Here is a 16,015-nt window from a genome sequence, read left to right on the forward strand (position 1 = left end):
CATTATTAAATGGACTTGAGGAAAATCCACTATTTCTGGGATAAGCAGTATAAAATGTTTTGTACTTTTTTTGGATCTTGCCAGGTACTTGTGACCTGGATTGGTCACTGTTGGAAACAGGATGCTGGGCTTGATGGACCTTTGGTCTTTCCCAGTATGGCAATACTTATGTATTTAAAAGACTTGTAAAATCCAAGAATGAAAAATTAAAGGACTGTATAATGAAATACAGAAACAACTAATCATTCCATACATATAGAAATAATTAACCATTAAATATATAAATTAATGAATATATCAACAGACTAAAACTAAAAACTTCATCATATAAAATACAAAAATAATAAAATGCATAATAAAGAACATGACAAATATACTTATAAAATAATTAATAAAACATCTCTCTCAAATACATACAAAAAGCAAATCATTCCATACATACAAATATAATTTATTTATTTGTTACATTTGTATCCCACATTTTCCCACTTATTTGTAGGCTTAATGTGGCTTACATGGTTACAGAAAGATGATTAAGAACTATGGTGTTAATTACAAGGTGATTGTATAATTAAAATGGAACTATTGTGGTTTGCCGACTGGGGGAACAAGCGAAAATGAGCAACTGAATGTTTGCGTTGCATCCATCTTGTGTGTTAGTGATGATGTGTTTCCGTGGTTGGGTGCGTGGTCGGGTGTTTATATTGGTTCTATCAGGTAAGCCTTTCTAAAAAGATGAGTTTAAGTTTTTCTGGAAGTTTAGGTGGTCGCTCGTGGTTTTCAGGTCTTTTGGTAGTGTGTTCCATAGTTGTATACTGAAGGAGGAAAAACTGGATGCGTATATGGACTTGTACTTCAGTCCTTTACATCTTGGGAAGTGAAGGTTTAGGTATGTTCTTGCTGATTTGACTGTGTTTCTCATTGGTAGGTCAATCAGGTTGGTCAAGTAGCCAGGAGCTAGTCTGTGTAGTATTTTGTTAACCAGTGTGCATACTTTGAAGGTGATACGTTCTTTGATTGGTAACCAGTGTAGTTTTTCGCAAAGGAGTTTCGCAATGTTTCAATAGGTACACTCTGCCAGTTTGTGGATAATGAAACTTAGGGCCCTGTTTACTAAGGTGCACTGTTTTTAGTGTGTGCTAAATGTAAGAGTCGCCATATGTTTCTATGGGCAATTTTAGTATTTAGCGCGTGCTAATCATTAGCATACGTTAAAAACGCTAGCACGCCCTTAGCATTGCTTAGTAAACAGAGCCTTAGTGATTTCCAAGGCAGGAGACACTGCATTTACCACAAGACCAGTGCCCCAAATAAAGATCTTCAAAAGGGTTTCTCATGACATTTGGGAGTGCTGACGAAACAAGTTTTTCTTTGAAGCTCTTGTTCCTTGAATACGGAATTACAAAAACCTTATTCTAAAACATTCATGGCCCTCCAGGACATGCCAGTATTTTCTGATGATCTTTTGAATATGACTAGTTCTGTAGTTGATTAACTTCATTTTCTAGTGAGTCAGTCTTGTTTGCTTGAACTTGAATCTTACCAGACAGAAGCTGATTAGTTTTAGCTCGAAAACCTCTCCCCTAAAGGAGTTAGAAATCTGCGGAAGTGAAGAGTTCAAACCTTGTATTGCATCACATAGAAGCTCCATTGTTACCACAGCTGGTCTCATCAAACCTCCATTTCCCCTGGAAGCAGGGCCCTGGGTAAGTGAAGGCTGAATAGCCTGTCTATCTTCCGATGTTATAACCCCTGGGGTTATAACATCGGTCAGCAAAAGAAGCTTGTCCTACCTCGGGTGCCTCTACGTTGAAGAAATATACTGTCACTTGCTTGAAATACAGGTCAATAGCTCAGGCTAAGAGCTACGCCTCTGTAAGAATTAGAGATCACCTTTGACACAGTTACATTTTACTGTAGCAAATGCTGAAGTGCTCAGAGAGCTGACAGAGGGTGGAGGAAATCTACACTGTAAACAATAGGGAGACTGGCACCTACAAGACTTCATGAGCAAGATTGCTGTGGTTATGTAGAGATAGTACTGGGTCAGCTGCACCCCGGGTGAGAACATCCAAACGAGGAGGCTAGGGGAAAGTTTAGGGAACATGCAAAGTCATCTAACAAGATGCGCTCTGGGCATATCTTGTTTATACTTAGAGCTTGATAACATGTGAAGTCATTCTGATCAATTGATAAGGGCCGAAGAGCTCTGATGAGAAAACTGGGGTCCATTGGAATCAATGGGATTGAAATAGTATAAAAGGAACAGTCTGAGGGGTATTAGATGAAAAGAAGAAGAGAAGGAAGGCTACAAGAGAAGGCGGGTGACAGACGTGTCGTGAACTGCTGCACAACCATATGAATACCTGATTTGCTTGTACTGCTATTGTGAGATTGTAATAAACTATCTTCTTATATCCCAGCGAGTCCTTCTGATTATGGAGTTCGTTAATTCCTGGACTGTGTAAGAGCACTCTGGGGGAGTATGAGATCAGAATAGGTGGGGGAACACGCAAATTAAATACAACGTGCTGCCTATCCGTTGTCTTGTAACTGCTTCCGGGTCATGGGGGAGCTGTGTTTGAGGGAGGACTAAGTGTAACTCCCCCAATGCTGCGGTCCGCGCCTGCAACTGCGGAACCTCTTGAGGCGGGTGTTAGCGCTCCCTGCGCTCGAACTCCAAATTTCTCTTGAGTAGCCTGGCGTGTGGCAGGGGTTGCAACCAGGCTCGAGGACGTAAGAGCTTTGGTTTTCCCTTTTCTTTTCCCCATAACCAACATGGGGAAAGTTCCAAACGCTTGGCTATCTCATGGAGCTTCAGGAACTCAAAAACGCACATCTGCTCCAATAACCATCTTGAATCCCCCTCAGAAAGCTTTTGAGAAAGTACCTCATCAGAGACTTCTGAAAAAATTAAGGAGTCACGGAATAGGAAGCAATATCCTTCTGTGAATTAAGAACTGGTTACTGGACAAAGGGAAGGGCTAATAAATGGTAATTTTTCTCAATGGAGGAGGATAAATAGTGGAGTGCCACAGGGATCTGTACTGGGACCGGTGCTATTTAACGTATTTATAAATGATATGGAAATCGGAATGAGTGAGGTGATTAAATTTGCAGATGACACAAAACTATTCAAAGTTGTCAAAATGCATGCGGATTGTGAAAAATTGCAGGAAGGCATTAGGAAACTTGAAGACTGGGCATCCAAAGGGGAGATGAAATTTAATGTAGAGAAATACAAAGTGATGCACATTGGGAAGAATAATACGAATTATCTGATGCTAGGGTCTACTTTAGGAGTCAGCACTCAAGAAAAAACCCTGTCATTAGTAACATAGTAAACGAAATGACGGCAGATAAAGACCTGAATGGTCCATCCAGTCTGCCTAACAAGATAAACTCATTTTACATAGTATGCAATACTTTATATGTATACCCATGTTTGATTTGTCCCGGCCTTTCTCAGGTCACAGACTAACGTCTAAGTTTGAAGCTAACGTCGAAGCCCCTTAAAATTTAAACTCCAGCCTATCAATATCTATTCAGTCATGAGCAGGGCGCAGACCGTAGAACTCCGCCCAGCATTGGTTTTACTCTCCAATTACCGGTGTCGCCACCCTCCGCTAAGATTCTGTTTATTTATTCCTTCTAAAAAGTATTCCTTTGTGTTTATCCCACAGACGTTTGAAATCCATAACCGTTTTCATCTCCACCACCTCCCACGAGAGGGCATGCCACATATCCACGACCCCTTCCATGAAAAAATACTTCCTGACATTACTCCTGAGTCTGCCCCCCCCCCTTCAACCTCAATTCATGTCCTCTAGTTCTATCACCTTCCCGTCTCCAGAAAAGGTTCGTTTGCAGATTAATACCTTTCAAATATTTGAAAGTCTGTATCACGTCACCCGTTTCTCCTTTCCTCCAAGGTGTACATGTTCAGGTCAGCAAGTCTCTCTTTGTACGGTTTGCAACGCAAATCCCATACCATTTTTGTAGCTTTTCTTTGCATCGCTTTCAGTCTTTTTACATCTTTAGCAAGATACGGCCTCCTAAACTGAACACAATACGCCAAGCGGGGCCTCACCAACGACTTGTAGAGGGGCATCAACACCTCCTTTCTTCTGCTGGTTATACCCCTATGCAGCCTACCCTGTTTCCCCGAAAATAAGACAGTGTCTTATATAAATTTTTGCTCCCAAAGATGCGCTAGGTCATATTTTCAGGAGATGTCTTATTATTCCATGAATAAGAATTCACATTTATTGTTGAACAAAAAAAAAATGAACATTATATACTGTACAGTAGTTGTCATCACAAACCAGCATCACCAGACAAACTGTGAATCCTATCAAGAATTTCTTGTTACTACCATTATTTCCACATACAACAATCTATGGTACATTTACCGATCCCGATATTTATGAACACAAAGCAAGATTTATTCAATGACAGTCATGTCATCATCTTCTGGAACATCATCATAACAATCCAAACCCTGAATTTCCTGGTGAATTTCTTGTGACTCTATTTCTTTCAGAATCATTGGCCCAAATCTCCCATGTCTAGCAATAGCAATGTCCTTAAATGAGTACTTCTTGTCAAGGTAGCCTGCTCGTAGTGCATTTGCAATACAACTGTCAGTGATTTTCTCCCATGAATTCTTCACCCAAGTCACAACCTCTTGCAGTTTAGGCTTCACAAAGTTCCCACGCTGATTTCTCTCCATTCTATTTTCAATGTAGTCATTAATTTCCATGTGCAAATTGTCCTTGAATGGCTTGTTTATTGCAATATCAAGAGTCTGGAGATAGGCCATTCCTGCGGGAATCATTATTTGATCTTTTTTTATTTCGTGAAGAAATTTCTTCATGTCTTTAGCGTGGTGTGTGCTGGCTGAATCCCAGACTAGCAGACCTCTTTGGCTCCCTTGCATAACAAGCAGCAGCATTAAATCGACCCACTTCCTTAAAACTGCTTGTGTGGCCCAGGTTTTTTCAGTTTCAAGAATAAAAATGCCTGAAACACGTTCAATCTTATCCTTCTTGCCCTTAGAAATTATTAAAGGTGGGACTTTAGTGCCATCCAGACGAACTGCCAAAATACAGGTAACACGTGCACTTTCGTAAGCAGTGGAGGAAATGTACACTGAGGAGACACCCCGCTGTTCAACTGTTTGAGATGCTTGGCCCATAAACACTGCAGTTTCATCCATAGCAATCATGTTGGAAAGATTGTATTTAGAGAAGTCAGCATCATCAATAAAGGACTTGAATGCAAATGCACGTTTAATAATTTCAGCATCTTCCAGCCTAAACAGTGTTGTGGATCTTCTTAAAGACAGTTCACCTCGCTGAAGGAAACTATCCAGCCAGTGTTGTGATGCTTTGAATTCTTCGGGGGCTATTTTGAACTGTGGTGCCATTGCAAGGGCAAATTCTTGAATCTGAGCCCTATTCACAACCAAAGCCTTTGCTCTTCTGTCAACAACCCATTCACAGATCAGGTCTTCCAGCTCGGAAAATAATGGTTGCCGACCTGATCCACACTTGCGCTTTTTAGCATTTCCGTTGTCCACTTGTTGACTGAGGTTACCGTAACCTGCTTGCCATTTTCGGACCAATTGGATACCCAACATCTTCTCTTTGCAGAAAGCAGTAAGATTTTAACCCCGAGAGTCTTCCATGATTCCTTTCTTGTACTCGACGGAATAGCTCTTTCTTTTTGCGCTCATGTCTAGGTAGGGGTAAAAATATACAGTACTGTATATTTCTTGTACTTTAGACCCTTCAGCAGAAAAGCAGACACCCCCTAAAGAATCAAAATGACACACTGGTTGCCTCACTCACACACAGGGCCACAAAAATCAAGGGCTGTAAAGTACCTGGCTCCCACACACTGTCTGGAGACTGTAACGATCTCCCACAGCAGTTCATGGACCACTTGTACAGCAGGGACAGTATTGCAGCTTCCAGCCACCAGGGGGAGCTCATCACAGCAGACTCACACAGCAGGGACAGCGTACGGTATGGCGGCAGGCGACGGGATAACGGCAGACTGTGTGCAATTCTACATCTGGCGGTAGGGGACAACGGGGATGGCAGCAGTGCGACGGGCCTCTCGATGCCTTGCCTGCACATTTACAAGTGACAGTCGCGGAAGGGAACATCGGGGTTGGCGGCAGGTGACAGTCTTCATGTCCTGCATGCAACTGCTCTGCAACAGACGGTGAAGGTAGGGGACAGTGGCGGCGGGCTGAAAAGAATCACAGCTGCATGCTCTGGTGTTCTGTTTGGCGGGCATGCTTCTAAACAAAAACTTTGCTAGGTCTTACTTTCGGGGGAGGCCTTATATTTAGCAATTCAGCAAAACCTCTACTAGGTCTTATTTTCAGGGGATGTCTTATTTTCGGGGAAACATGGTAACATCCTTCTGGCCACGGCCGTTGCCTTATCACAATGTTTCTTCACCTTCAGATCCTCAGACACCAACACCTCAAGGTCTCTCTCCCCTTCTATTCGGTATCTCTCTTCTGGGTTTCTGGACCTAAATGCATCACTCAGCACTTCTTGGCATTAAATGTTAACTGATTAATTAATATCTGGAAGAATCTCTGCTCAATACCAACTGAATCAATTACTCAAATTCAAAAAACTGTATTCAGTCTTCAATTCAACGTCAATACACATACAAATTGTAACTTCAACACAAATATAATTGTGATGAATAATAATAATGTGCTCAGCTCATACCCATTCCAACCATTATACCCCAAGGGAACATGTGCCAGTGTCACAGATGGAACCATCATCACACATTAGGTGTTCTACCTCCCTGTGTTCTGTATATACATACAATGTTGCCTTGCACAGCACTTCAAATGATCACTTGTGATTACCCCAAAACAATTATACCAGCATTAACCCCTCAGTATGTTTTAATATGTCACTCAATATATATTTATTTATTTATACATGTGTACCATAAACCCATTAATGTGGATAAGAAAGTAATGAGAATAGAAGTAAAAACAATGCAGGTAAATGTAGGGTTGCAACTCTTCTAAACAGCAAACTCAAGGAAATGTAGTACCTAGTCTACTCATGAAAACATACACTGCAGTTCCTCCAAAGGTATACCTTCTTAACCTACATACACTCTCAACGTTTAGATATGAATATACATATAAACTAAACCTCCTAAAACAGGCATTAGCATCGATTGAGTATTTTTAAGAAATGAAGTTCACTTCCCTTGAGGATTCTCCCTTGTGCCCTTGCTCAGTGAACAATCTTCATAAATAACCATTCATACTAACAAACTCTCTCAGCAACAAACGAACCCCTTGACTCTGGCCGAGTTTCGCATATTGTCTTCAGAAGGGGAATCTACAAATGGACATACATAAATTTAAACCACATTCTCTTCACGTGAGCTTAAATGTATTTTTAACCAAGAGCTAATACATACATTCTCCAACAAAATTTCTCAATACTTACTAAACAAGCATCAGAACAACATTTACAGACAAAACTCCGAGCGGGGGTCCTCAAGTCTAGCATTTCTATTGGTCAAGTTCCCCTGCCCACAGAGAGACACACCCACCCTCATTCTTCCACTGCCATATGTTCCCTTGGGGATATAATGGTTGGGATGGGTATGAATTGAGCACATTATTATTATTCATCACAATTTTATTTGTGTTGAAGTACAATTTATATGTGTATTGACGTTTAACTGAAGACTGAATACAGTTTTTTGAATTCAATTTTAACTGCCAGATCCTCGACCATTCTTCTAACTTTTGGAGATTCCTTCTCACCGTTTATACTCCCTCCAGGGTATCCACTCTATTGGCTATCTTCGTGTCATCCGCAAAAAGGTAAACCTTTCCTTCCAACCCTTCAGCAATATCTCTCACAAATATATTAAACAGAATATGCCCCAGCACTGACCCCTGAGGAATCCCACTGCTCACCTTCCTTTCCTCTGAGCAGATTCCATTTACCACCACCCTCACCACCTGTCGGTCAACCGGTTACCTATCCAGTTCACCATTTTTGGTCCTAAGTTCAACCCTTTCAGCTTATTCACGAGTCTTCTGTGGGGGATTGTATCAAAGGCTTTGCTGAAATCCAAGTAGATTACATCTTGCGCACGTCCTTCATCCAGTTCTTTGGTCACCCATTCAAAGAAATCAATAAGATTCGTTTGGGCAGGGTTTTCCATTGGTAAAGTCATGTTGACTCGGGTCCTGTAGCCCGTTAGCTTCTAGAAAGTTAACTATCCTTTCTTTTCAGCAGCGATTCCATTATTTTTCCTACCACTGATGTGACACTTACTGGTCTCCACTTTTGTGAAAAGGGACCACATGTGCTCATCTCCAAACTAGCGGAACCTCTCCCATCTCTAAAGATCTATTAAATAAATCTTTAAGAGGTCCCGCCAGGACCTCTCACAGTATCCTGGGATGTATCCCATCCAGCCCCATAGTTTTATCCACCTTCAGATTCTCAAGCAGTTTATAAACTCTTTCTTCCATAAATGGCACAGTATCCACTCCATTCCCAGATATTCCCTTGGCAGCCAACCGTGGTCCTTCTCCATAGTAACATAGTAAATGATGGCAGAAAAAGACCTGCATGGTCCATCCAGTCTGCCCAACAAGACAAACTCATATGTGCTACTTTTTGTGTATACCCACTTTGATTTGTACCTGTCCTCTTCAGGGCACAGATCGTATAAGTCTGTTCAGCACTATCCCCGCCTCCCAACCACCAGCCCCGCCTTCCACCACTGGCTCTGGCACAGACCGTGTAAGTCTGCCCAGCACTATCCTCGCCTCCCACCACCGGCTGGGCTCTGCCACCCAATCTCGGCTAAGCTCCTTAGGATCCATTCCTTCTGAATAGGATTCCTTTATGTTTATCCCACGCGTGTTTGAATTCTGTTACCGTTTTCATTTCCACCACTTCCCGCGGGAGGGCATTCCAAGCATCCACTACTCTCCGTGAAAAAATACGGAGAGAGTAGTGGACCCTCGTGGAACCCTCGTGGGTTCTCCAGGATTTTCCTCATAAATACTGAAGAGAAGTAATTGTTTAGCACATTTGCTTTATCCTCCTCACTCTCTACATAGCCATTCTCATTAACTTTCAGTCTTGCAATTCCATTCCTATCTTTTCTCCTTTCTCCAATATATCTGAAAAAGGTCTTGTCACCATGTATACTCTGGAAGAAAGGAGAAACAGGGGTGATATGATACAGACGTTCAAATATTTGAAAAGTATTCATCCGCAAACGAACCTTTTCCGGAGGTGCGAAGGCGGTAGAACGAGGGGACATGAAATGCGATATAAGGGGGGCAGACTCAAGAAAAATCTCAGGAAGTATTTTTTCACGGAGAGAGTAGTGGATGCTTGGAATGCCCTCCCGCGGGAGGTGGTGGAAATGAAAACGGTAACAGAATTCAAACACGCGTGGGATAAACATAAAGGAATCCTATTCAGAAGGAATGGATCCTAAGGAGCTTAGCCGAGATTGGGTGGCAGAGCCAGCCGGTGGTGGGAGGCGAGGATAGTGCTGGGCAGACTTATACGGTCTGTGCCAGAGCCAGTGGTGGGAGGCGGGGCTGGTGGTTCGGAGGCGGGGCTAGTGCTGGACAGACTTATACGGTCTGTGCCCTGAAGAGGACAGGTACAAATCAAAGTAGGGTATACACAAAAAGTAGCACATATGAGTTTGTCTTGTTGGGCAGACTGGATGGACCATGCAGGTCTTTTTCTGCCATCATTTACTATGTTACTATGCTCTCTTTACATCTTTAGCCATTTTTTAATTCTGCTCACGCTTTCGCTATTAGTATTTCCCTCTTCGCTTCTTTGAGTTTAATCTGATAATCTATTCCGTGATCTTCTCATTGTGTTCTTTTGTATTTCTTGAACAAAGACTCTTTTTTTCTTATTTTTTCAGCTGCTTGTTTGGAGAACCATATAGGCTTCCTGTTTCTCTTGCGTAAGGATCAGTTGCCATATTTATAGCAGCCTTTAGCTTTGACCACTGTTTTTCCACTTCTCCTACGCCTTCCCAATCCAACTGGACCTTCTTCAGGTATTCCCCCATTTTATCAAAATCAGTACATCTGAGTTTTGTGCATCCGCACTCCGCCTTTGCCCTTATATCAAACCGTATCGTGTGATGATCACTATTACATAGGTGGGCACTCACCCGGATATTGGAAACACTTCCTCCAGTCGTGAGCAGTAGGTCCAGCATCGACCCGTCCCTCGTGGGTTCCGTCACCATTTGTCTGAGCAAGGCACTTTGACAGGCATCCACCATCTCCCTACTTCTTTCCGATTCTGAAGACGGAACGTTCCAATCCACATCAGACAAATTGAAATCTCCCAACAGTAGCACCTCCACTTTCATACCAATCTTTTGAATATCTTCTATCAGATCCTTGTCTACCTTCTCAGTTTGTGCCGGAGGTCTGTAGATAACTCCCGTGTGGATACAGGCTCCATCTTCTCTTTCTAGGTCGATCCATAAAGCTTCGTCCTCTGCCCAGGTCCCCCGCAATTCAGCTACTCTGATATTGTCTCTCACATACAGCGCCACTCCTCCACCCCTTCGGCCCTCTCTATCCTTCCTAAAAAGATTATAGCCCAGTATAGTTCACATCCATTCATGGGAATCACTGAACCCACGTCTCTGAAATAGAACAATATCCAAGTTTTCTTCAAACATCAGGGCCTTGCAGTCTTGAACCTTTTCACCTAGACTATGAGCATTTGTGCTCATTGCTTTCCATTTGCATAGTGAGTTTAGGTGGTTTTCTATATTTAGATGACCTTTCCCCTCTGCCATCATGTTTATTCTGGGGGTGACTTGCTGAATTCCCTTGTTTTCTTTTGTCACCCCCGCCTTCTAGTTTAATGTCTAAGAAACATACTGTCTGAATTTCTCCCCAAGGATCCTTTTTCTAGTCACAGAAAGATGCAGCCCATTATTACAGTAGAGCTCATTATTTCTCCACGTATTACCCCCTGCTCCTATGTATCTAAACCCTTCTTCTTTACACCAAGACTCAAACCACATATTGAATTCCACTGTTTTGCTTAGTCTTTCCTCTCCCTCCCCCATGCAGGAATTACTTCAGAAAAAGCCACAGTTCAAACCAAAGATTTCAGTCCCTCCCCAAGATTCTGGAATGCTCTCTGTGCTGTGAACTTGCTATTGTTGGCCAGGTCATTTGTCCTCAGGTGAATTACATCATCAGTATTTGAAGCCTTGATATCTTCTCGGATCACTTTCAGTGGAAGGCATTTCACTAGGTTGGAACCCTGTAACTGTGTTTCTAAGTTAAGGCCTCTGATCTGAGCAGTAAGAGTTTTCTGCTTTTCACCAATCTGTCATTGTCTGGGGGATGTTTCTTGGGTTATGCTACTTTCATTGCCTCTGGTTCCACCACAGTCCTTCTTTTTTCAGCATCAAAATGATGCAGCACAGCAAAAGAATTTGACAGTGGTAAAGGCTGGTAAGGTGAGTGCTTCTGTGTCACAGACCTTAGTCTACCAGAGCATACTGTGACCCATCTATTCCTCTGTAGTTTCACTCTCTGTGGCAGTGGTGGTGGTAAATTGGTTGGAAATTGAGTAATCTTGGTTGCTTTTTTAGTTGTAGCTAATTCTTTCTTGAGTTTGTTGATCTCATCTTTCAAAGCTGATATTTGGAGACAGATAGGACAAGCTCTAAGGCTCCATATAGTTTGCCATAGGATTAAAGCAGAACATGTATTGCATTGAATGAAGGTAATATTGATTTGATTCACAAGTGTAACAAAGGTGAACTATGATAGGGGATAACAAGGAGTAGGATTGACCAATTATGGTGTAATGAAGATACTTGTCCCTTGATAGCCCTATATAAAGGGAGTTCACCTAGGGAAGGGTGGGAGTCACCTAGGAGTGGGTGGGTGGGACTAGGACACAGGTACCCTCAGTTTACAATCAAACCAAGCCTGAAAATGCCCAGCATAGCTCACAAGGTAAACATAAGTTCTGTTTTTTTTTCTTTTATCACACAGCTGTATACAAATTACCCCTCCTCCAGAGCTATGAGTCACCAGATGCTATGTAACCAAATTGATTGAATTAAGTCTCTGGCACTGAAGATTCAAAACCCAATTCTAACAAACATACCTTTAAGACAGACACCAGAGTCACCAAATTCTGTGTAACCAAGTTGATTAGATTAAGCCACTTGGCACAGGTTCAAAACACAGTTCTAGAGAGCACCTTTAAGACAATTGTAGCATAAAAATATGAAATCACTGGCACAGAAGTTCAACACACAGTTCAATTAGGAAAATACCAGAATAAAATATGAAATCACAATACAACAATTGTATGTTATAGGCAATAGGATGAAGACAGATTAGAAATTTTTAGAGGGCAGACCCTCAGCAAGTGAAAAGAGTTTTTTTTGTTTTTGTTTTAAATGAGATATAATAGAGTCAACAGTTTATCAGGAATATTTTAAGACAAAGGTAATCTCAGTTTACAATCAAACCAAGTCTGAAAATGCCCAGCGTAGCTCACAGCTCACAAGGTAAACTTAAAGTTCTGTTTTTTCTTTTACACACAGCTGTAAGTAGACAATAGAAATCTTCTGCCCCGTGTGTGGGGGTGGCCAACAGGGCTGGTCTTAGTGCGAGGCGACCGCATAGGGCCTCGCGCTCAAGGGGCCCCGCCCCGACGCCCAAGCTCCAGTCCCCCCGCCCTCTGAATTTTAAGTTACCTCGTCGTCAATATCGGAGCGGCCGACAGGTAGCAGCAGCAGTGAAAAGCGTGCGAGCTGCTGGGCGGTGCTTCGGGAGTCTTCCTTTCCCTCGTTCAGCTCTGGTCCCGCCCTCATTTTGAGGGCGGGACCAGAGCTGAGCAAGGGAAATGAAGGCTGGTGGGTGGGTGGGAGGGGGGCCTTGGAGCTGGTGGGTGGGAGGAAGAGAGAGACAGGCCTTGGAGTGAGGAGGGAGGGGGCCTTGGAGCTGGTGGGTGGGTGGGTGGGAGGGAGAGAGAGAGACCAGCCTTGGAGCTGGGTGGGGAGGGAGGCCTTGAAGCTGGGTGGGAGGGGGGATCTGGGGAGCCCTGGGGATGGCCCGGGAGCTCGGAGGGAGGGGTGGCCGCTCTGGAGCGCAGATGGAGGGGTGGGGCCCCATCAGATTGGTCTGCATAGGGCCCCGCACTTGCTAAGACCGGCCCTGGTGGCCAAAAAAGCAAACAGGATGCAAAATAAGTCCAAAAATATTATAATGCCTCTGTATTGCTTCATGGTGCGACCTCACCTTGAGTATTGTGTTCGCCGTATCTCAAAAAGATATAGCAGAATTTAGAAAAGGTTCAAAGAACAGCGAACCAAATTATATAGGAGATGGAACTGCTCCTATATGAGGAAAGGCTAAAGAGGTTAGGGCTGTTCAGCTTGAAAAGAGATGGTTGAGGGGGGATATGATTTGAAGTCTACAACATCTTGAGTAGTATGGAGCGGCTGGAGGTGAATCAATTTTTCAATCATTAAAAAAGTACAAAGACCAGGGGACACTCAATGAAATTGAATGGAAATATTTTTAAAACAAATAGGAGGAAATATCTGTTCACTCAAAGAATAGTTAAGCTCTGGAACTTGTTCCTGGAGGATGTGGTAACAGCAGTTAGCGTTATCTGGGTTTACAAAAAAAAAAAAAAAAAGAGTTGGATAAGTTCCTGGAAGAAGTGTCGCTCCTTCCCTCGTGGGTTCCATCACCATTTGACTGAGCAGAACACTTTGAAAGGCATCCACGATCTCTGTACTTCATACTGATTCCACAGATGAAACTTTCCAATCCGCATCTAGGAGGTTGAAATCTCCCAGCAACAGCAGCCCCCCCCCCCCCCCCCTTCTTTCCCAACTTTTGCATATCTGCAACCGGATCTTTATCTAGTTCCTCTGATTGTGTCAGAGGAACTTGCCTTGAGTTTAGCAACCCATCTATTTATCCCAATTGATTCTGTACCACCCATCTTGACCACCTCTGGCAGCCCCAGACAAAGTTCTATGGATATTTATGAAGACAGCTTCAAGGACAGTCCTGGAAAAAGCACTAAGGACAACTTCAGTTAAGCTTTTTTTGTGGAGACTGTTTTTTATATTCTGTAGTTTTTTAGGGCAGTTTGCGATTTGGAGGTGTATCCTCTTGTTTTTCATTTAGTTTAGTGACTTTAGGATTCACTGTTTTTTGGTACTGTAGTGTAATCATCCACCTGTCCTTTATTCTGAAAAAAGGTTTTTTTGAATCACCTGATTTTCTCTTGGAGAACGAGTTTTGCAGCTGATTCTTTTTTCCTTTTTTCATTATTTCATATGATCTTGCTCCCATTTGAGGTAGTGGATATTCTTACTACTTCTGGTATTTATCTCTACCGGGAGTTTTGAGGTTCCTTTTGTTAAGATTAATAGGGCTAATTTCATTATTGAAATTGGTGGTATTGGGTGGATGATCCACTATACGTTCAAACTTTTTTTGTATAGTTGGAGATATAATACAATGCAATAGCAGTAACCAGTGTCAAATTTCTTAGCCCCCAGTGATGAGCATAAATGTGGTAGCCTGAATGTTTTGAAGATGCTAAATATCTGAGAACTTAAGTCCTTGATATAAAGCATTACAGTAATCTAAAGTGTTGATGACCAGAGCAAGTACCAAAATTCAAAGTGCACTTTGGTGGAATAAAGGACATATATTAGTTTTAGTTTGTAAAAACAATGTTAGATTACTATAAATACTTGTGTATGAAAAGTAAGAGAATTGTCTAATGTAACACCTAAAATTTTTAGAGCCCCTTTTACTAAGGTGTGCTAGCAAATTTAGCACATGATAAAAGTGTGCGCTAAACATTAAGATGCCCATAGGAATATAATGGGAGTCTTAGCGTGCGCTACATCCTCTAGCACACCTTGGTAAAAGGGGCCCTTAGTGTTGACACAAGTGGTATATCGATTTCAAAGCCTCTAATATGAAGAGCATGTTTCCAAAACTCACTCAGTACATTTTTTTTTCTCGGTTTTGAGTTACGCGATTAATTTTGTTCATCAAGGCGAGGTTCATTTACTGTTGTTTATTCCCTGTGCCAAAACTCACTCATCTATAGTATTTTTATGACTTTGTGTTGAATACTTTTTTCCAAAACTCACTCAGATCATCAGAAGTAGTTTTGAAAAAAATAATTAGCAGTGCTTGGACTGAGTGAATTTTGCATAAAATGCTCTTCAATTGGGATAATGGGCTCAGTTAAGCCATAATAATAATCAATTTGGATTTTGCAAGATTCGGTATCATCTGGTGGGAAGAAAACTATTTAGCAATAATGGTAAGTTTTTAATTAAGTAAATGTGTATTGTGAATCTGTGGGATCTATAAGGTAAGAATTTGGATATCGCTGGCGCACACAATGGAGTCAATAAAAACTAAATACATTTGTGCAGCTCCAACCTGATGCTCAAAATCAACCCAGGGTTCATAGTTCATAATCTATTCTTGGATTTTAGCGTTAAAGCCAAGTGATCACTCCAATCTGCAAACATTAACACATAAAGCAAATGCCTTGCTTTGCCCTCTTTATGTTGTGCCTTATTGAAAAAGATTATTAAGAGTTATGGTAACTCACCTCATGCGAGTCCATTTCGATGAAGCCATAAGTGGTGCCAAAACGCATGGCTTTGTTCTTTATGATGCGAACCCTAGATGTGGAGAGGTGAACATATGGCTCCAGAGTTTTCACTATGATTTCTGGTGTGGTACCAACTAAGAAATTCTTCACCATAATGGCTGTAATATTCCAGGAAGAAGAAAAGCGCAAGCAAGTCAACAACTCTGCATAGCCTACTGTTTTCTTCAAAATAATAGAGCACAATTTGTCATGAACACAATGCTAACTCCAAATCATTTCTTTTTTTGAATCTTACAGAAATGCAT

The 16,015-nt window shown here is 42.0% G+C and overlaps 1 protein-coding gene across 1 annotated transcript in view; it reads right to left on the reverse strand.

The window, feature by feature from the left end:
- Positions 1-16,015, reverse strand: part of RBM6 (RNA binding motif protein 6) — a 631,054-nt gene that overhangs the window by 204,899 nt on the left and 410,140 nt on the right. Inside the window, 1 exon segment of the mRNA XM_030205417.1 lies at positions 15,708-15,868. Coding sequence (XP_030061277.1) covers positions 15,708-15,868 — 161 coding nt within the window.

This window comes from Microcaecilia unicolor, chromosome 6, assembly GCF_901765095.1.
Source record: "Microcaecilia unicolor chromosome 6, aMicUni1.1, whole genome shotgun sequence".
NCBI classification, from domain to species: domain Eukaryota; kingdom Metazoa; phylum Chordata; class Amphibia; order Gymnophiona; family Siphonopidae; genus Microcaecilia; species Microcaecilia unicolor.